Source organism: Marmota monax, unplaced genomic scaffold (genome assembly GCF_021218885.2).
Source record: "Marmota monax isolate L192 unplaced genomic scaffold, Marmota_monax_Labrador192_F-V1.1 WCK01_AAM20220418_F8-fsc00055, whole genome shotgun sequence".
NCBI classification, from domain to species: domain Eukaryota; kingdom Metazoa; phylum Chordata; class Mammalia; order Rodentia; family Sciuridae; genus Marmota; species Marmota monax.
Window position 1 is genome coordinate 8,634,396 of NW_026695205.1, and position 21,863 is coordinate 8,656,258.

A 21,863-nucleotide genomic window follows, 5' to 3' on the forward strand; every position below is an offset into this window, starting at 1 on the left:
TCTAAAAAATCAGCATGTATTTATCCCAAGGAAGAAAAAGAAGATGAGCACTGGAAGCAGAAGAGGCAGCATGTGCAAGAACCCTGGGTCCTTGCAGATGGGGGACTGACAGGGAGCCTGAGTGACCATGGCACAGTGAACAGTGGAAGGAATCACATATGACAAGGCTGGAGAGAGAAGTGGGGTAGACTTGCACATGGACTTGCACATGGTAGAAATTCGTGCAGAAGTGATGAAGATTCAGCTACTCGGCTCTGCCATCACAGGGCTTCCACGCTGGAGTCACATAGCACAGCGATGCAGATCACCTTGGGGCCGGTATGCTGACCACAGCACTGTGTGCCCTGGTTCCCATATCCACCAAAAGGGCCCAAACATAGGCTGACACTGTTGAAACTCTCACAGAGTTGTAAGGGGAACAGACTCTCTGAGGTGGGGGTCGGGGGATGTACAGCTGAGAATGGACAGTGCTGCAGCACAGATGTTTAAGATGGCTGTAATGAGCCTTCTCCATGTTTCAGATAGAGAAAAGGATGAGCAGATCAGAGAGAGACAGAAGATAGAAAGATACTTATCTAGAACTTTCATAGCTGCATAGATGAGGTTACCAACACATTAGACACTACGGAGGGGAATGTTCAGGAGCATTAATACATAGCAGTAGAAACTATTCAAGATGAAACACAGAGATAAGAAAGAGAACAAAATGAACAGGGCATCTTTGAACTGTGGAATGATACCATGTAATCTAACATACCTAACTAGGTCCCAGACGTGGTGGAGACAGGAAAAGAATTTGAAGAAATAACAGCTGAAAACTTTACAAATGTGAAAAGGACGGCAAATCTGCAGATTTAAAGAGCCTTAACAAAACCATGGAAGGGAACATGAAGAAAACCACACCAAAGTGCATCACAGCCACGTTGCCAAAAACTAGGGCCAAAGAGAAAATGGTCAAAGTGCTAGGAAAAAAAGGACACAAGGAGATCTGTCCATGTCAAGCAAAAAGATTCTCTCAAAATGAAGGCAAAGTAAAGACTGACTTGGACATACAAAAGCAGAGATCATTTCTCACTAGCAAACCATAAAAAAAGTTAAAGGAATTTCTTTAGTGATAGAAACATTGTCTGAGTGGGATATTCAGACTCACAGAGGGTGCTGCAGTCTGGCTGGGCACAAATCACGAGCCACTCAAGCAGGAATGAACTTTATTTCCGAACTCCACCAGCACACTCCACACATGCTCCCCGGGAACCTCTGCCAGACGCCACCCACCACCCACGCGGCTCCTCCAGGCACACACCACACCAACCAGAAATTCCTCCTCCAGACCTTCCCCAACCAACAGGAACCCTCCAGGAATCCCCTCGAGAACTCCAAAGCAGGGGGCGCTGGAGGCAGCAAGAGCGGGCCCCATTGCCCGAAGGTAAAGGTCAAATATACAATACAATCAATCCAGCATCACAGCAATTATATATAGCTTAACTCAAATCATCATCTCAATGGTTCTCGGGTGTCACCTTTCAAACATTCCCTCTGGCAAATGCCAGGTGTCATTCTGACCCGGCTGTGGCTCTCAACAAGAGGGAATGAAAAATTCTAGAAATCAGTAAATATAGAGAAGTTTTTTCTTTATTTTTAACCTCTTAAAAAGATAATTGATTATCTAAATATTAAAGCAAAAATAATAATTTATTGTGAATTGTACTGTATACATAGAAGTAAAATGGACGACAACAACATAAACACCAGGAGGCAAGAAATGGACCAGAGCACTACAGGGTCTTGTAGGTAAAGTGTCATGTCATTATTTGCAGGGAGTCTTGTACGTTAAAGCTGTAAACTGTAGGACACTGCTAACAACAAAATGAGACCAAGGGGTCGACAGTGGGGACTTGAGAGAATCATTAAAAGCACTCAACCCAAAAGGAGGCAGGAAAGAAGGAAAATTAACAAAGAACAGACAGAAAAATAAAGCACATAGCAGGATGGTGGTTTTCAATCTGACAATTTACTGACATTCCAAGTGAGTGGAAAGAACACTGCAAGTAAGCTGTGAATTGTAAGATTGAATAAAATATCAAACTGTATACAGGATTCAAAAATCCACTTAATATTAGATACAAAGAGGCTAAAAGGCAACAAGTGGAAACAAAAAAAAAATCTGAAAATAGCAAAAGGAGTTTTAAGAAAGAGGAAAGGAGAAGGCGGAGGACACTATCAAAGCATGATATAGGCACATATGGAAGTGTCACCGGTGAACTCCCCAAATCTGCATAATCAGTATGTGCTAATAATTTTAAAATATTTGAAAGAAAAAAAGAGATGAATACATGTGCTCAGGTAGAACAGTTCATATCAACTAGAAAAGAGAAAGAAATTACAAAAAATATATACCATACCAACTAACTGTAACTGAACACAAAGCCATCTATAAAGTCATCCCATTTGTATGAGCTCATAGAGAAGCAGATGCCAGTGAAGGAAACAGGGGGCAGTTGCCTGGGCCTGGGTGGGAGAGGGCACTGACTGCGAGGCACAAGGCAACTCTGGAGTGAAGGAACCTGCTCTATCCACTGTGCCTATAGCTATGAGCCTGTCCACGTTTGTCAAAACTCAGCAAATATTACACTTAGATTTGGTGAACTTTGTTATGTGCAAATTTATCTCAATGAAGATGATGAATAGAAGGGAGCGAGGGAAGGAAGGAAGGGTGGTGGGAAAAGGTGAGGCAGCACAAAAGGAAGAAAGGAAGGCAAGTGAAGGAAGGAGAGTCTGGGGGAGGGAAGAAATGAAAATGAAAACATGTGTTTTCAAAAAGCACAATCCCTTGAGTAAGAACAGTTCCCAGCGTCCTTTCCCCATCCTGAACATTTCAGTCTTGATCCTTGCCTGCCCAGAGCCATGCGCTGGTGGCCTCCCCTCTACCTCAAGACAGTGATCGGGCTACTGTATCAAAGATCACAGTATCCCCAAGGAAATCCCTGCACCTGCTGCTGGTAGTGACACTTTCACTGAATTAACTGAGGACCCCTCCTACAGGGGACACTGCCCAGCCCTGGGGCTGTCTCAACTCTGCCCTCGCCCCTTCCCTCCTCACTTGCTCCATCTTCCCTTAATTGTTGAAAGCCCCACCCAACCCTCTGGTCTTTTGACTTTGAGCATCTCAGTTCCCCTTCTTCAAAAAGGAAGACCAATTTCTACATCCTCCACATCCTGCCAGAAAGGAAAGGAGAGCACATGCGGGATGTGAAGGGGTTTCCGGGCACACTTCAGGGGACAGACACTTCCTGAGCACTAGGATGACTACACTGCTTATGGGAGCCCACCTGAGGCTCTGGGGGGAGTTGGAACGACCAGATAACAGAGATGCATAGAGAGATTGATCAGTGCTGAGGGGGACTCCAGTTGGAAAGAAGTTAAAGACGTAGTACTTTCAGAGCCCAAAATAAACAATGTAAAGGGCCCCAAGTGTACATCCATCCCATGTTAACAGCAGCTAAATATAAGAGGACTCATCAAGCACCACAGAGAAAATATAACTTGTTCTCACACTTTGAGGTGATTTACTGACCAGAGGTATTTGAGTCTGTGATTATATTTAAATAATTGTTAGGATACCCTGGAAAATTGACTTGCTAAACCTTAACTAATTCACTAGTTACAGCTATTCTGTGGGCATAGAAGTAAGTATTGTGAATCTTTCCAAATTATAAAGTTTCACTATAGAAAGGCATATACCCTCCAGAGAGTTCATCTCAGGCTCCCAGATTTGAGAATGATGCAAAAGTCGTCCTTGGTATCTGCCCAGATGTCCTCATGGCCTTCACTTCCCCAGGTGCGTCTTACCCCGACCACACATCCCCTGTGGAGCAGATGGACGACGCTGTAGCTCCAGGCCAAGAATACACCTATGAGTGGCACATCGGCGAGGACAGTGGTCCCACACAGGACGACCCTCCCTGTCTCACCCACATCTACTACTCCTATGTAAATCTGATTCAGGACTTCAACTCAGGGCTGGTTGGACCCCTCCTTATCTGTAAGAAAGGTACAGATTCCACATCAGCAGATATGTTCTGGTGGTAAGGAGCTCCGTGTGGGATGCAGTTTGGTACCTTGTACCTGCCTTCTGTACATCAGGCAGAGGGAGCAGGGTGGTGACCGATCATTGCTTGATAGTAGAAAACACCTACTGTTTGAGGGCCTGCACCCTACCCTGTTTATTCTAATTCTTCCTTTAGCTCAGGCTTGGACGCTCCTACCAAGTAAATGCCTCTCTGAGAGTGTATTCTGACATCATGCTTATCACACTGACCTCAATGCTGGCCTTTCTAAAAGGGGACAGCAGCCTGTATTCTGCTGAAGAGTTCTTAGAAAGAATGCAGGTGAAGGTATCTGACATGCTGGACAGAGCAGAGGCTTGGGTTGGTAATTGGTCTATAAATACACGAAACTACAGCTTCCTTTCTTATCATCAAGTTGAACACTTTGAGTAGCAGGTTTCAAACATACTCAAGCTGACTTTTTAAGAAATGTCATTGTCTAGGCTTGGGTTCTCCCTTTACCTAGGAATTCAGCCCATGTTCCCTTAAAACAAGCAAAGAGCCACAACAAACCGTGCCAGGAGAAATAATGTGATGCCCTCACCATTTGCCGACACAGACACAGACCAGACCTACGCACAACTCAGTTATTCATTACACAAATACATTTTTTTCATTGCCTGTATACAGAAGATATTGTAATGGACACTGACACTTGTTAGGGTCTGTAAACAAGTCAAGATGGCACCTGGCATTTTGCCAGAGGGAGTGGTTTGTGAAGTAACACCAGCGAGCCATTAAGTGTGGAGATTCCTTATTGGTTGACTGCTGTATCTAGTTTATGCTAATTAAGATAAGCTGTGTGGAATGTATATATACCCCTCCTGTCCTACAATAAATGGCTCCCACTCCTGCTGTATCAATGTACACAAGTTGCTCGTCACCTCCCGGTTATTTTGCTGCAGCCGGACTGCGGCAGACACTTAAATTTTTTAAACTAATGAAAAGCCCCTTTTTCATTTTACCATCAGCAGCAATATTTCCCTACATGAAAATGAATTACTCCTGATACATCCAATTCTCTACTGGCCCATATCACATACAAACGAGATAGCTACATTAAGCTTAGCGTGTGAGACTTTACCACCTGAGCTAAGGTAGTACGTATTGGTCTGATAAGACTCAAGGAAATGGATACTTATATAGAACAGTCCTTGATAGTCACCAAATGCTTTCTTTCTGTTCCAGGTAAAATTTACCTATAAAGCTGTCCCCCCAGACCACCAGGTGCCAAAATAAATAATGTGGCACCAGAAATTTAATAACTCTCAACTATTATTCCTTGATAAAGATGCTATTTTCAAAAATAACAACTCTTCAATTATATCCTTATGATTGTTTTCTTGCCCTAAACCCTTTGCTATCTAGAAAGCTAATGAGTCTTCAATGCAGGAGGCTACCATGTATTTTCTCTCAGGCACCCTAACTGAAGATGGGACTCAGAAGATGTTTGACAGGCAACACATACTGCTGTTTGCTGTGTTTGATGAAAGCAAGAGCTGGGCCCAGTCGTCGTCCCTGATGTACACGGTCAATGGCTATGTGAACAGGACGATGCCAGGTAACACATGAGCCATGCACTACCCAACCACTGTAGACTAGCTATACCTTGGCTCCACCACCTCCCCCAGGCACTAGGCAAGGAGGCCACTTCCTGTTTTTCAACTCCTATCAGAAAGCAACATCATCTAGGGCAGCATTTCTTAAGACTGTATCACCCTTCTTTTAAACCAAGAAAGTATAATATGCAAATTAGAAGCTAGCTTGGACAAGGACAGCCTTCTCTGGTGTGGTGCTCTGAACAGGCTTCACTTGGCCTGTCTTCCAGAAAGACCTCCAGGGTGTCAGTTCAGTCTCCCTCAGTGAGTCTTGTGAACCTTGCTGCATTATGAACACACCTACTTCCAGGTCATTCCCTAGCAGGAATGGTCAGCAAGTCAGCAGGAAGAATGCAATAAAGACACTTTCAGTGAAGATGAACTAATAGGAGAAATCCCTAACATACAAATACATTATTTATTTCAAAAGTTGATGAATGAGTAATATTCAATGGCATGCAGAATGTTTTTCTTTAATTTCCATATATCAACAGACTCTGATGAGAAAGTAAAATAAGAACTACTGTTAAGTAGAAAATAACCTTAACGTCCACTGTATTCATCCATTTTCTGTTGCTGTAACAAAATACCTAAAGCTGAGTACTTTATAAATAAAAAGAGGTTTTCTTTAGCTCACAATTTTAGAAGCTGAACATCCAAGATTGAGCAGCCTCATCAGTTCAGCTTCTTGTAAGGTACATTTTGTCTGTGTCACAACATGGCAGAGAAGCAGAAAGAGAAATGGCCACATACAGGAGAGGTCAAATACATGGGTGGACTTCATTTATAACAACTTACTCTGGTGAGAAGTAAATAGGGTGCTTCCACAGGCTTTACCTCTTAAAGGTCTCTCCTCTTCCCCACCACGACACTGAGGACCAGCCTATAGCACATGAATCATTAGGGACATACTAACCACATCCAAACCACAGCTCTGCCCAGACCACCTCTCCTCCTTCCTTCTGGTAGAATTGATTAAGAACTAACACTCCAGGGTATATGGTAACAAGTCTGAGGACAAAATAAAAACATTTCCCTGTAGAACACTAACTTCTGAGATGTCATTCTCTTTGTCTGAATAGCACAAATGGCTTCAGCTATAAAAAAAATAAATCATCAAGAGTTGAGGTCTAGGTATTGCTTGTAAATTGAATTCTATTTCTTTTGACTCTGTTCTCCACCTGAGTTATTAAAAACACATTCTAAGACTCTGGGCATTGACTCTGAACTCCAAAATCAGGAACTGGTAAACCTGAAGCTCAGTTAATCCTGGGAGGTTTAAGTCCACACCTCATTCTCTTCCCCATCTTAGGGTAATCTCTACGTACTTACTTACAAAAATGGATTGACCATCTCTCTGTGTCTGTCTCGAGAGTGAAAAATGCCTGTAAACATATGGCAGCCAAAAGAAAAAAAAAACTTGCTGGGCTCAGTATAATCCCATGACATCTCAGAAGTTAGTATTCTATAGGGAAATGCTTTTATTTTGTCCTCAGACTTGTTACCATATGCCCTGGAGTGTTAGTTCTTAATCAATTCTACCAGGAGGTGAGGCAGGAAGACTGCGAGTTCAAAGCCAGGCTCAGCAACTGCAAGGTGCTAAGCAATTCAACAAGACTCTGTCTGTAAATAAAATACAAAAGAGGGCTGGGTATGCGGCTCAGTGGTTTGAGTGCCAGTTACTGCCCGCCCCCTGAAAAAAACAACTTCATGAGACAGAGATAATAATTTAAGTTAGAAACAAATAATTGGGGGTAAAAGGGCAAGGTAAGGGTAATACCATTAATAGAAGAGTTGATGCCTATAAAACTCCCTGCCTATGGAACAGGATAAATTGAAATAATGTGATGAATGCTGATTCAGTTGCTCTTCCACATGAGCATTCCTTAGGGGTGTAAGACTCCAAAAAGCCTCCTACTTTCAGCTTGTACCAGTGCTGCCAGACTCCCTGCATCGTTACAGTGGTCTCCAGAACAGTACGAGCCCCTCAGTGGGTAGGAACTGATTCTCAGTCCCGTGATCTAGTGTCTGGTGATTATAGATCTGAAATTTAAAGCCTGTGAGAGAGACAGAAACCAGGATTAAAATATCCTACTGAGCTAATAAGCATTTTTCCAGTTGCTGTGGAAGCAAAGAAGGAGCAAAACAAATTTTTGTCCTCAGTTCTCATTACTCCATCCATGAAACGCTCCCAGGGGCCCAGCATAATGAGGACATCCACGGCATTTTAAGGAGAGCCTGTGACCCAAAGTCAAACAATCAAATGTGAATGAGAAAGCAATAGAAAGTCCTCCCTGTAGGCAGTGCTTTGTCCCTGTCTAGGGAAGAAGAGAAAGCTTTTGGATGCAGCCTTATTGGAGGTTCTCGTTGGATTCTTTCTGTTGCTGTAACAACAGAGAGCAGACTGGTGTGGCCGGCCACCCTGACTTACCCAGGATTCTATCAGTTCTCATACTGAGAGTCCTGGGTAAGTCGGGACAGTTGGCCACCTACTCAGTCCCCTCCATGGCCTAATCCCTCAGCACTCCCATGTTTCTAAACTAATGTCCCCCAGCTCTGGGCTGTACTCTGACCTTGGTAACTTGCTGCTATTTACTGCAGTGGGCTATGACTGCTCCTTTTGCTGTCACTCTGTAGGACAGCACCACAACTGGAGCATCTGCTCCCCACCGCAAACTTCACAGAATGCCTGCCACAGAGCGGGTGCTTGCTGTGCATTGGGAAGTGAACTTTTACCACAGAACAGTGAACTGAATGCCTGTAGCAGCCTCTTCTCTCCTATTCTCTCAGATATAGCGGTTTGTGCCCACGATCATGTCAGCTGGCATCTGATTGGAATGAGTTCTGGGCCAGAGCTGTTCTCCATCCATTTCAATGGCCAGGTCCTGGAGCAGAGCCACCACAAGGTCTCCGTCCTCAACCTCGCCAGTGCGACATCCACTACTGCAAACATGACCATGAGCCCAGAGGGGAAGTGGATCATCTCTTCTTTCATCCCAAAACACTTCCAAGGCAAGGCACTCTTCTGACAGGCTTGCTTCCCTTGCACCAGCACCCCCTTCATCTTTCAAGCCCACCCCACTCCCCGATACACATGCCCTGGTTCCTAACAGAATTTAGATGCTCTGCTTCTAGACGTAGAACCAGGGCTTGGGGATGAAGGAAGTGAAGGAATTGGCAAAGATTTTTTTTTTTTTAAATGATGCAAAAGCTGAAGAGAGCTCTACTTCCTTGAAAGGAAAAAAAAAAAAGAGGAAGGAAACAAATGCTACGGAGAGGAATTCTTTCTTGGGGGTTGTCAAATGTAGCCAAAAGGACAGACAGACACCCACAAACTATAGAGGCACCAAGGCTCCAAGAGTGCTAAAATTTTAACATAGAAACCACCCTGTGTCTGAGGAGTGCTGAGTGAATCATGCACAGCCCATATCCCAGGGGTGGCTGTGGAGAATGTCAAGGAAGTAAGGTAGGACTGTGGCATCACGCACACACAACCGCTGGTTGTTCTATTGCACATTTTTGCTTTAAAACTATTAATTGTAGGGATCATGTGTATAGAGACTAAAATCTAAGTAAATGATACCTCTATACAAATCATTTTGTTACCAAACTAACGTGTGTCAGCAACACATGCTAGAAAGAAGTACTCCATGGTATCCTTTGGTTTTCTTTTCACACTGAGCAACTAAAATTATGTTCAAAGTAACAAAATTGCCACAATATCCATGGAAGATACAGTTCCTGATAATAATAAGACAAAAATAGAAATAACATTAATCAAGGATAAGCACCATTCTGTGTCATGATTTAATCGTAAATGACAATTTCATTAACTATGTACTGATGTTATCTTCATTTTTCAAAGACAAATAACAGGAAAAATAAGAATTCACAAGATCTAAATTATAGGGTTTGCTTTTACATTTTGTGGTGCTGGGACAGGACACAGGGCTTCCCACATGCCGAGATTTACCACAGAGCTATACCCCTAGCCTTAGTCACAGACTTTAAAGGGCTTATAAATTACAAGAAATCTTCCTGCTCCAGAAGAACAAAGGGACTGTTCCCAGGTGTTTCCTGTAGCACTGGTTGTCACTCTTACCTCCTCCCCTCCACTGCTTGGCACTCTTACTTCTGCAGGCCACAGACAGAGTTCAAAACCAAAATGCTCAGAAGTTTGGAAGCCTGAGCATTACTTTCACTGTTATTGTTTAAATTTTCCCCAAATTCATTTTTAAAAATATGTGTTTTTGATCAACAATTTCTTTTCTCATGTTCTTTCCCCGTATTTATGTCCTACTACAGCTGGGATGCAGGCTTACATTGACATTAAAAACTGCCCCAAAAAAACCAGGAATCCTAAGAAACTAACCCGAGACCAGAGGCGGCACATCAAGAGGTGGGAATACTTCATTGCTGCAGAGGAAGTCATCTGGGACTATGCACCTATCATACCAGCAAACATGGACAAGTGAGTGCCTGGGGTTTGTTTCACTCTGCAAAGGTTTGAGACCTGTTTTGCAAGGCCCGACATATGTGGGTGAAGTGTCACAGTGGACAGCTTTCCCCAGGGACACGTGTGTTTGTTTCCATTCAGATCTCCTTGTCAAAGACAACCATGCATGACCCCAAACTAACTCAGGGAATTCAGCCCAGTAACAGCAATCACTGTAACAGCAGCCCCTCCGTGAAAGCTTGCCATTGCCAAGCACAGCACTCAATATGAGCTTTACTTCACTCAGTTCTACAAGTTAGGGACTGCTCTTGACTTTTTATAGGAGAGGGATTATGTCAGAGATATTAAGAAATCTGGAAATGTGAATAGCTCTTGAACAGTTGAGAAAGACTGAATTCACTCATCATGAGAGAAATGCAAATTAAGCCTCATTGGAATATTGTTTTTTAGCCTATTAGGCTCAGTTCATATGTCAGGCTGTGGAATATAAGTATGGTCATATATTACTGGTAGCAGAATACATTGTTAAAACCATTCAGGAACTTGGGAAAATGTATCAAATTATAAATACATATATCACCCTCACAGCCAGCAATCCCACTCTGGGAATTTAGCTATATAGGCCTTCCTGTTCACAGGTAAGATGATGGACATTTAGGGCATTCAGTACTGTTAGCAGTAGCAAAAGATCAAAACAACCCAACTGTCTAGTAACAGGAAGCATGTTTAATAAATTATGATATAATACAATGGAATACTGTGAATCTTCCAAAAGTCAAACAGACAGAAAAGGATGCCAAATGTTCTCTATATGCTAATATAAAAAGTCCTAGAAGATATGTCATTTAAGTTAGAGTCAAGATGTAGTACAGAGGAAAAAATAGCCACCTTTTGTTAAGGGAACAGGGAGATAAGAATATTTATATTTGCAAGTAATATTTGCATAAAGATTCTGGAATTACACACATGAAATTAATATGTCAGAAAATTTGGGAAGCATATCAGTTTCACTGTAGTAAAATCATGGGAATATATGAGGAGGCTGATTCATAGTTGGGTAGGGAGGGGGAGCATGGGAGGAATAGATGAATTCTAGATAGGGCAGAGGGGTGGGAGGGAAAAGGAGGAGGCAGGGGATTAGCAAGGATGTTGGCATGTGATGGACATCATTATCCAAAGTACATGTATGAAGACACAAATTGGTGTCAATATACTTTATATACAACCAGAGACGTGAAAAATTGTGCTGTATAAGTGTAATAAGAATTGTAATACATTCCACTGTCATTTTTTTCAAATCAATAAAAAAGAAAATAAATAAATAAGTGAAATTAAAAAACAAGAAAAAAATGAAATTTGGCCAGATTTGCAGGTAAATAGATGAAGTTGGAGAATATAATGCTAAGAGAAGCAAGCCAATCCTAAAAAACCAAAGGCCAAATGTTTTCTTTGATATGAGGATGCTGACTCATAATGGCGATGGGAGGGCATGGGAGGAATGGAGGAACTTTAGATAGGGCAAAGGGGAGGGAGGGGAAAGGATGGGGCAAGTGGGTAGGAATGATGGTGGAATGAGTTACACATCACTACCCTAAGTACATGTATGAAGACACGAATGGTGGGGAAATACTTTGTGTATAATCAGTGACTTGAAAAATTGTGCTCTATATGTATAATATGAAATGAATTGCATTCTGACATCATGTATAATAAATTAGAATAAATAATTTAATCATAAAAAGATCCAGTTATAGAACATTAAATGATATAAATAAATCTCCAATATATTATTCTTATAAGCCTAAAATTACCATACAACTTCATAATGGAGAACTCCAGCTTGATATAATGCTCTTTTAAAGTTTTTACCTTAAAGACTTGTATACCTGGAAGTTATGAACACATTTAATATACAAAGAAGAGTAATAGCACCACAATTACATTGATGGTTTTATATTAACCAAGTTTAGCTTTTAAAGAAATAACATAATACAATATTCTAAAATAACAGTTGTTGTTTAACCAGTTGTTGTTTAATTTCTTTAAGATTACTTGCTCTAGGACTGGGGTTATGGCTCAGTGGTAGAGTGCTCACCTAGCATGCATGAGGCACTGGGTTCGATCTTCTGCACCACATAAAAATGAAATAAAGATATTGTGTGTTCACCTACAACTAAAAAATAAATATTTTTTTAAAAGATTACTTGCTCTAAAAAAATTTAATAATAAGTTTTTATTTATTTAATATAAAAAACTTACCACAATGTTATGGGTAAAAAAAAAAATTTTGGCCAGGATTATATAATTAGTGACACAACTGAGATAGGAATCTCTGGGCCCCTTTGGCAATAATTAGTGTTTTTCACTGCTCAAAATAAATGCATAAAATTAATACTCTATCATGGAGCATCTGCTTTTGCCAACTAAGGCAGAAAAGAGCATCAGAGGAAAGTGCTTTATTGCTGGCCCTAAATCACTTATCCTGGTGGCTACAGAAGATGGGTGAAGGAGGTCAGTTTTGGGTCTGCACCTGAGATTGGGTGAATAGTGAGAGGGAGAGCCCAAGAGCTCAGAGAGCTATGATTAATAAAGATGGTGAAACTTCCTGGTTAGCAAAGTGCTTTGGGGGACTGAGAAGCACCTGAAAGCCAATCAGGGAATCGTAGACCGAGTAACAGGAAAGACTGAAAAATGTCCTAGTGTGTCCTATCCTTTCCTGCAATGTGGCCCTTTTTCCAGGGGCGTCTAAAGGTCTGCTGCATGAGAATGACAGAAAGGTCTAATCTGGTACCTGGGACTCTACCAGTGGTGGAAGAGACAATTAAGAAGTTTCTAGTTTTCCAACAAGATCGAAGACACCAGGACCTTGCAAACTACAGAAATTTTTAGAGAACTTGCATTTTAGCTAACCCCAAAGCAGAACTTCTAGCACAGGGTTTCCCCATCCTACTGGGTCTGTACTTGAGGAAGTGGTTTAATTTTTCTCTATTATTATTTCATTTCATTCTAAAGAAAATACAGGTCTCTGCACTTGGACAATTTCTCAAATCAAATTGGAAAATATTATAAGAAAGTTGTTTACAAACAGTACCAAGATGAGACCTTCACCAAACGTGTAGAGAATTCCAATATCAAAGAAGAAGGAATTTTGGGCCCTATTATCAGAGCCCAGGTCAGAGATACTCTCAAAGTAAGTAACCTAAAGAACTATGAAAGAAATGAAATGGCAAAAAGAGATCACGGCATGCCTAGTTGTTTATATTTAAAAGAAAAAGGTGCTCATGCAGTTTTTAATTTAAAAATGATTAACACATTTTGCATTTATTTATAATCTTCTCAATAATTCAAAAGTCCTGGGACATATCATCAAGTTACAAATGAATAAAACAAAGAGTGAATGTAGTTGGGTGGAGTATAATGAGAGATCAAAGAAAAAAAAAGCCACAAATAAGTAAAACAAAATCCATACCATATGATCCTAAGAGACCACATGCAAATTTGGTCCTAAACTTTATGATAGCCAACTAGAAAAGGAAATACGCCAGAGCAAGACTTATGCAACCAATAAAGAACCACAGTTTTCTGATACTGAGACCTAAGAAATTCTGCCCATAGATCCTGCAAGAGAGGGGGCTGTACAATGTGGCAGACAGCATCTTTCACAAAATTCCTACAACTGTTGCAGAATGTAAACTGCTATGCAGGGTCTTTAAAACAATGTATCTCATCTTTAGTCACAGTAAACACAATGGAGTAAAACCAATTCTTTAATATGGTCTAGCTATGTGGTTCTCTAAAGATTGGACTCTGATAAAGGTAAATTGAGATATGGATTAAGAACTTGGAGTTTTCATCGGATAGTTCTTCTTAAACATTAAATCATATCATTGAGATACATAAGAACTGGGCAGCAGGAAATAGAAGGTTTTAATCTTTGGCAAGATCCTAGGATGTAGTAATCCACAGTTTACTGTGGATGATTTAAAGGCTTTGGTTATCAGCCATGCAGAAGATAAGAATAAGACTCTCATTGGAAGGTTAGAAGGCCTCAGCCTATGCTGTTCATTCCTAAACAGCAAAAGAACAAAAATATTCCTCACTTCTCCCCTTCCTCATTTCTGGTTCCTTCTTGGTACTCTACTAGGTATAAATATGCCTCACTGGGAATTCAAGGTCTGGCTATTTGTACCCTTCAGGAAGATGGCTTTAATGACAGTGGTCCTAGGAGATCTAGCAAGAGAGGGACCATGGCCTAGAGATGAGAAGGACCAGGTTTGAAATGAGGTGTGATCCAAACTAAAAGGAGACCAGGAACCAGGTGGAGACCAGCTTGCAGAGGGTGATACACTAGGAGGAAAAATGTAATCTCTCCCAGGATGTCCTCTAAGGTCTTCCACTTAATGTGAGTGTGAACTTCTCAAAGCCTCTTGCCACATTTCGGGAGAGGTTGTTGCTCAGATAAACAAACTAATTTTCTCCTGTGCATGTATAGGCACATGTGTGCACCTCAACAATTTTTCAAACAAAATTAGAAAATATTATAAGAAAGTCATTTACAAAGGGCACCAAGATGAGACCTCCACCAAATGCAAGGAGAATTCCATATCAAAAGAGAAAAAATTGGGGGTCCTATTATCAGAGCACATGCACACATACACGGTAAATCTGCAAAGATGACGTCCTTTATTAGTTCTCTTGAGTGACCTTAAACACTGAAGAAATAAATCTAACCTTGTAGATCGTGTTCAAAAATATGGCCAGCCGAGTCTACAGTATTTACCCTCATGGAGTGACCTTCTCTCCTTATGAAGATGAAGTCAACTCTTCTTACACCTCAGGTTAGAATCTTTCACTTCTACTGAAAGAACTAGTGGCCTCTGAGAGGCTTCCATATTTTTCTATTGCGCTCCTTGCCCCGTAGTATAACTAGTACAGTTAATTGTTTACACACAGGGAGATCCTATGAATCACACCCAAATCATTCTCACTTCAGGAAATTTGTCTGTAGTAACAGCACAACATGGTAACCATTATTAATGTCATGGCGGCCCCTAGTGGAACAACACTGGATGGCTACATGCTAGTCAGAATTCCAGTAGTGTTTCACGAATGGTAAAAAAAATATCACCCCCCTCCCCATTATTAATTGGTTCTGATGAGAGTTAAAATATTTGGGTTTTTTGTTCATTATAATGAGATCATTTTCTATATGCAAACGAAACTGAAGGCACTTTCTTTCAGGTAGTCGCACCATGATCAGAGCAGTTCAACCAGGAGAAACCTATACTTACAAGTGGAACATCCTAGAGCTCGACGAACCCACAGAAAATGATGCTCAGTGCTTAACAAGACCTTACTACAGTGATGTGGACGTTACAAGGGACATTGCCTCTGGGCTTATAGGGCTCCTTCTAATTTGTAAGAGCAGATCCCTGGACAAGAGAGGCATACAGGTATTTTGTCTGTGAGGTAACCCCTCGGAAATTCTGGGAGTTTCTTCTGGATGAAACAAGCTAGATGTCCTTGCTAAATAAGTGGGTTTCCTTCTACAGAACAGTGATTTCCATATAATTTTCTTTAGCATGTGAGTGATGACATTTACCATTTTGGTTATTATTTTTTTATTTTCTGTTGCATGTGGACTCTGACTGCACAAGGCAAATTTATAGTGTGATATCATATTTTGTCTTAGTTTCAAACCCCATGTCTGTTAGTGAGGAAGATACTTAACTTTTACTAATTTCTTCCTTTTATCAAATGGGCAATACCCCTGCTAAAAATTTCACAGAGAGGCTTGGAAGCTCAGCGATATATCACCTGGTAAAGTAGAAAGCTTAGCACCCACCTTTTTTCATTTCTAGAGACCCACAAAAGAGTGACAGGAAAGACTCCGTGAAAGCCGGTGCACTTGGAGACACCATTTCTAGTGAAGCTGTACCAGACAGTGGTCTTTCCCTGGTGAAACTTAATTACACAGAAGAATGTGATCAGGGTTGGTTTTCCAAGCTTATCTTCACTGAAAATTAATATCTCAAAGCAATAACCTAAAATTCCCACTTAGGCTTAGTAACAGTAAAAGAGGCGCCATCCCAAGGCATACTGAAAAAATAGATGCCTGGGAAAAATCAGAAATAGATACTTGGAAGATCCTGATATGTTAAGCAGGTGGGAAGAGGTAGGAGAGGCATGAGCCTTCCCTACTGAATCCTTCTGTTTTGGCCTCTGCTACTATTTGGAACACACGTATCAATCACACTTGAAAGGTGTTCAGTTAAGAGGTAAGTAGACATGCAGCTGCCATGGTGAAAGTGCGATTTTTCCTCTGGGATATTTTAGTCTCTGAATTTTAGACTCTGCTCTTTGAGTTTGCATACTAGCTTATTATTAGCTCTGACAAACTTGGTACAAAATAGGCTCTCAGTGCCTTGAACTGAGCAGTCCCCAGGGCAGCGCCCCTCTGGTGTCTGAAGAACTTGGTATTCTAGATAGTCAGCAGGAGCATTTGTCTCTGAACACAGCCCTTTCACCTTCCAGAAAGCAGCAGACATTGAGCAACAGGCTGTGTTTGCAGTGTTCGATGAGAACAAGAGCTGGTACATTGACGACAACATCAACAAATTCTGTGAAAATCCTGATGAGGTGAAACGCGACGACCCCAGGTTCTATCAGTCCAACATCATGAGCAGTAAGTCGGGGCACTGTTTCTGTCCACCAGGTTCTAACTCCTGTGGTGGAAGTAAGCCTGTGACTAGAGGCCGAGACAGGGGTGTGAATATATGCACTGAAAAGCAGTTCTCTTATCCTTACTTCAAATTCAAGTACTTGGTGACAAAACCCTGGGGTGATAAAGTGCTTATGTAAGCACTGGGCTCAATCTTCAGTACCACGTAAAAACAAATAAATAAAAAAGGTGTTGTGTCAGTCTACAACTTTTATTTATTTATAAAAGAAAACCTGGGATGATGTCATTGCAGCCAAGGCTTGTTATGTTTTAAGCAAGAAGTCAAAGGCTCGTCATCCTAGGCACTTCTTGGTCTACTACTCCTAATGTGTATTTGTGTGTGTGTGTGCCTGTGCATATGTATGAATGCATGTGTGTGCATGTGTGCACACGTGTGTGTGGGTAGATGTGTGTGCACATGCCCTGGGCAGTGAGGAAGGAAGCAGGGAAGGTGCTACAGGCCCTGCTCAGTGGTATCTGGGAACTTTACTCTTGTGCAGGGTGAATGCTCCTTATTTAAGGTCAGGGTGGAAACAAGATAGGTAATCCAAAACTGGATTGTCAAGTCAAAATAAAGCATAATGAGTCTGGGGACCCAAAAGTCTGGGAAAGGCAATGCATGAAGAGGTTTTAAGGCAGCAGCACAAAGTTCAGAGCAGAAGGAATTCCCTGAGCTGGGGTTCGGCCATTTGCTGCACTTCCAAAGTTCACCGCCATGGGGAATCTGAGAGAACTTTCACTGAGGCAGCTAGAAGCAGACTCCTCCACAATAGACAGGGTCTCTTTTGTGCCTCAGAGTCAAGAGTCACCTTCTCTGATACTCTAACTCTGAGGATGAATTCTCCAAGGGCTGTTCACATAGCTCCAAATGACTGACTACCAGATTACCAGAACTGACAGGTAACATGACAAATCATTCTAAATGGAAGTTATTCTCAGCTTTCTTGACATAATTTCATTTCAGCAGTGAATGTAGACCAATTCTATCCAATAAAAATTACGTATGAGTTACATATGTAATTTAAAATTTTCTGGTAGCCACATAAGAAGGAAAAGAGAAATAAGTGATATTAATTTTAATAATGTATTTTATTCAACCTACTGTATTCTAGACATTATCACCTCAAAATACAATCAATAATAAATTAATAAGATTTTTGTCTTTGAAATCCAGCATATATTTTATTTTTACAGCACATGTTTTTCTACCACATTTCAAGTGTCCAATCGCCACTGTAGCCAGAGGCCACCATATTGGACAGTGTAGCTATGGACCATACACAACCATCTAAAACAGGGTACGAACTAATAACATATATGTCAGTGGTTCAACATGTATGTGTTAAGTGCCCACTTGAAAGTTTGACCAGTGTCAGGCATTGTGCCAGTACTACAAGTATAGTAATAATCTAAGCAGACGTATGTCCTCTACTCATAGAAACTAGATCTTTGATTTGATTACCATGCTTAGTACTTAAGAAAAAAAGATGTTGCATAAAGCAGAAAATTATTAACTCAATACTTGAATGAAAATTGTAACTTATACAGATGAGATTAGATGACAATAAGAATGACAAAATATGCTGAACAGACTCTTTTAGGGGGACATTCATTTTTACTCAATGACCCATATTTCAAGAAGATGAATTTCTTATATTGTTATCCTAGGTAGAATTATCCTGGACAGTATTCTAAATTGACCTCCAAGACAAAGCACAGTACATAAAATATCTACTATACATTTGACAAATGAATGAAAGACATTGTCTTTGTCCTGGTATCACTCACTTAGCTAACTTAGAGTAAGCTCCCCTGGGGAAGTCTGCATTTGACCTTCTAGCCACATTAGACCTGGGAAATGTTATCTTGAATGACCACTGCTTCGACACAACCAGATGGACTTAAACAGAATGAGATGCCTGCCCTTTGGGTGTTCTAATAGCCCTCACTCTTTCAGCTATCAACGGTTATGTGCCTGAAAGCATACCTACTCTAGGATTCTGCTTTGATGACACTGTCCAGTGGCACTTCTGCAGTGTGGGGACCCAGGATGATATTCTGACCATTCATTTCACTGGTCACTCATTCATCTATGGAAAAAGGCATGAGGATACCTTGACCCTCTTCCCTATGCGCGGAGAATCTGTGACTGTCACAATGGATAATGTTGGTGAGTAAGAGCGTGGACCCTTGGAGAGAAAGCTGACTTTGGATCTGCTGAAGCTCCCCATATGACCACCACTGGTGGGTCCATTTCCCTGACCTCTGCAGGCTATCCTTCCACTGCTTCTTCAGTTTCCATCTGGGAAGTTAATGACTTAAATAGGTTCAGTCCTTTCATTTGGGTTTCATTGATACAATCTCTGGGCCAAGTGGGAAGTAAAGACACACCACAGCAAAAGGATACAGCCTAACCCTGAGGAAGAAGCACAAATATTTCAGCCTCAGAGGAGCATTTCCTTTTATCAAAATGCACTTATCAACTTTTTAAGACTGCCATGCTACCCAGGGTCAGCAGTTATCAGATACAGTGCTTTCAAAGCTGCCTTGGGATAGCATTGGTATGTTAGACCTGACTTCTAATCCTGCTGTGCCACTCCATCTTTTATAACCTTGGACAAGTTATTTGGCCTTCCTGAACTTCAAATTATTCATCTGAAAGACAGTGTAATAACGCCCTAAAAAGCCACATCAGCCATGGGTTGTTGTATGCACCAAGCGCCTGGCACTCCACAAGTCATGACTGTTGGAGACATCCAGGAAATCTCAAGTGTGTCAGCAATTTGTGCCATTTCAGAGACTCAAATTTGCCCTGGCCCCACCCAAATGATTTATTAGAGATGCCTAAATATGCCTTGTTTGTTGGAGTAGACCTCATCATCACCCCCTAAATCCAACTCTTAAACAAAATGCAGAGCTAATAGGATGTTAATGATATTCAAATCCATTTTATTCTTTTTTTTTCTCCTCATTTTCCTGGCATCTTTTTTTTATTGGTTGTTCAAAACATTACAAAACTCTTGACATATCATATTTCATACATTCGATTCAAGTGGGTTATGAACTCCCATTTTTGCCCCAAATACAGATTGCAGAATCACATCGGTTACACATCCACATTTTTACATATTGCCATATTAGTAACTGTTGTATTCTGCTACCTTTCCTATCCTCTACCATCCCCCCTCCCCTCCCCTCCCATCTTCTCTCTCTACCCCATCTGTTGTAATTTAATTCTTTCCCTTGTTTTTTTTCCCTTCCCCCTCACAACCTCTTATACATAATTTTGTATAACAATGAGGGTCTCCTTCCATGTCCATGCAATTTCCCTTTTCTCTCCCTTTCCCTCCCACCTCATGTCTCTGTTTAATCTTTTCCTCCTGCTCTTCCTCCCTGCTCTGTTCTTAGTTGCTCTCATTATATCAAAGAAGACATTTGGCATTTGTTTTTTAGGCATTGGCTAGCTTCACTTAGCATAATCTGCTCTAGCGCCATCCATTTCCCTGCAAATTCCATGATTTTGTCATTTTTTAGAGCTGCATAATACTCCATGGTGTATAAATGCCACATTTTTTTTTATCCATTCATGTATTGAAGGGCATCTGGGTTGGTTCCACAGTCTTGCTATTGTGAATTGTGCTGCTATGAACATCCATGTGGCAGTATCCCTGCAGTACGCTCTTTTAAGGTCTTCAGGGAATAGTCCGAGAAGGGCAATAGCTGGGTCAAATGGTGGTTCCATTCCCAGATTTTCCAGGAATCTCCATACTTCTTTCCAAATTGGCCGCACCAATTTGCAGTCCCACCAGCAATGTACAAGAGTACCCTTTTCCCCACATCCTCGCCAGCACTTGTTGTTGTTTGACTTCAGAATGGCTGCCAATCTTACTGGAGTGAGATTGTATCTTAGGGTGGTTTTGATTTGCATTTCTCTGACTGCTAGAGATGGTGAGCATTTTTTCATGTACTTGTTGATTGATTGTATGTCCTCCTCTGAGAAGTGTCTGTTCAGGTCCTTGGCCCATTTGTTGATTGGGTTATTTGTTATCTTATTGTCTAGTTTTTTGAGTTCTTTGTATACTCTGGATATTAGGGCTCTATCTGAAGTGTGAGGATTAAAAATTTGTTCCCAGGATGTAGGCTCCCTATTTACCTCTCTTATTGTTTCTCTTGCTGAGAAAAAACTTTTTAGTTTAAGTAAGTCCCATTTGTTGATTCTTGTTATTAACTCTTGTGCTATGGGTGTCCTATTGAGGAATTTGGAGCCCGACCCCACAATATGTAGATCGGAGCCCACTTTTTCTTCTATCCGACGCAGAGTCTCTGATTTGATATCAAGCTCTTTGATCCATTTTGAGTTAACTTTTGTGCATGGCGAGAGAAAGGGATTCAGTTTCATTTTGTTGCATATGGATTTCCAGTTTTCCCAGCACCATTTGTTGAAGATGCTATCCTTCCTCCATTGCATGCTTTTAGCCCCTTTATCAAATATAAGAAAGTTGTAATTTTGTGGATTGGTCTCTGTGTCCTCTATTCTGTACCATTGGTCCACCGGCCTGTTTTGGTACCAGTACCATGCTGTTTTTGTTACTATTGCTCTGTAATATAGTTTGAAATCTGGTATCGCTATACCACCTGATTCACACTTCCTGCTTAGAATTGCTTTTGCTATTCTGGGTCTTTTATTTTTCCATATGAATTTCATGATTGCTTTATCTATTTCTACAAGAAATACCGTTGGGATTTTGATTAGCATTGCGTTAAACTTATAGAGAACTTTTGGTAATATCGCCATTTTGATGATGTTAGTTCTGCCTATCCAAGAACAGGGTATATTTTTCCATCTTCTAAGGTCTTCTTCTATTTCTCTCTTTAGGGTTCTGTAGTTTTCATTGTATAAATCTTTCACCTCTTTTGTTAGGTTGATTCCCAAGTATTTTATTTTTTTTGAGGATATTGTGAATGGGGTGGTTGTCCTCATT

At 41.0% G+C, this 21,863-nt stretch overlaps 1 protein-coding gene across 1 annotated transcript in view; it reads left to right on the forward strand.

The window, feature by feature from the left end:
- F5 (coagulation factor V) overlaps positions 1-21,863 on the forward strand; it is a 72,284-nt gene that overhangs the window by 19,949 nt on the left and 30,472 nt on the right. The window contains exons 4-12 of the mRNA XM_046430053.2: positions 3,839-4,051; positions 5,524-5,667; positions 8,495-8,716; positions 10,010-10,175; positions 13,173-13,350; positions 14,899-14,998; positions 15,402-15,613; positions 16,695-16,845; positions 18,839-19,051. Coding sequence (XP_046286009.1) covers positions 3,839-4,051; positions 5,524-5,667; positions 8,495-8,716; positions 10,010-10,175; positions 13,173-13,350; positions 14,899-14,998; positions 15,402-15,613; positions 16,695-16,845; positions 18,839-19,051 — 1,599 coding nt within the window. The remainder of the gene's footprint in view (positions 1-3,838; positions 4,052-5,523; positions 5,668-8,494; positions 8,717-10,009; positions 10,176-13,172; positions 13,351-14,898; positions 14,999-15,401; positions 15,614-16,694; positions 16,846-18,838; positions 19,052-21,863) is intronic.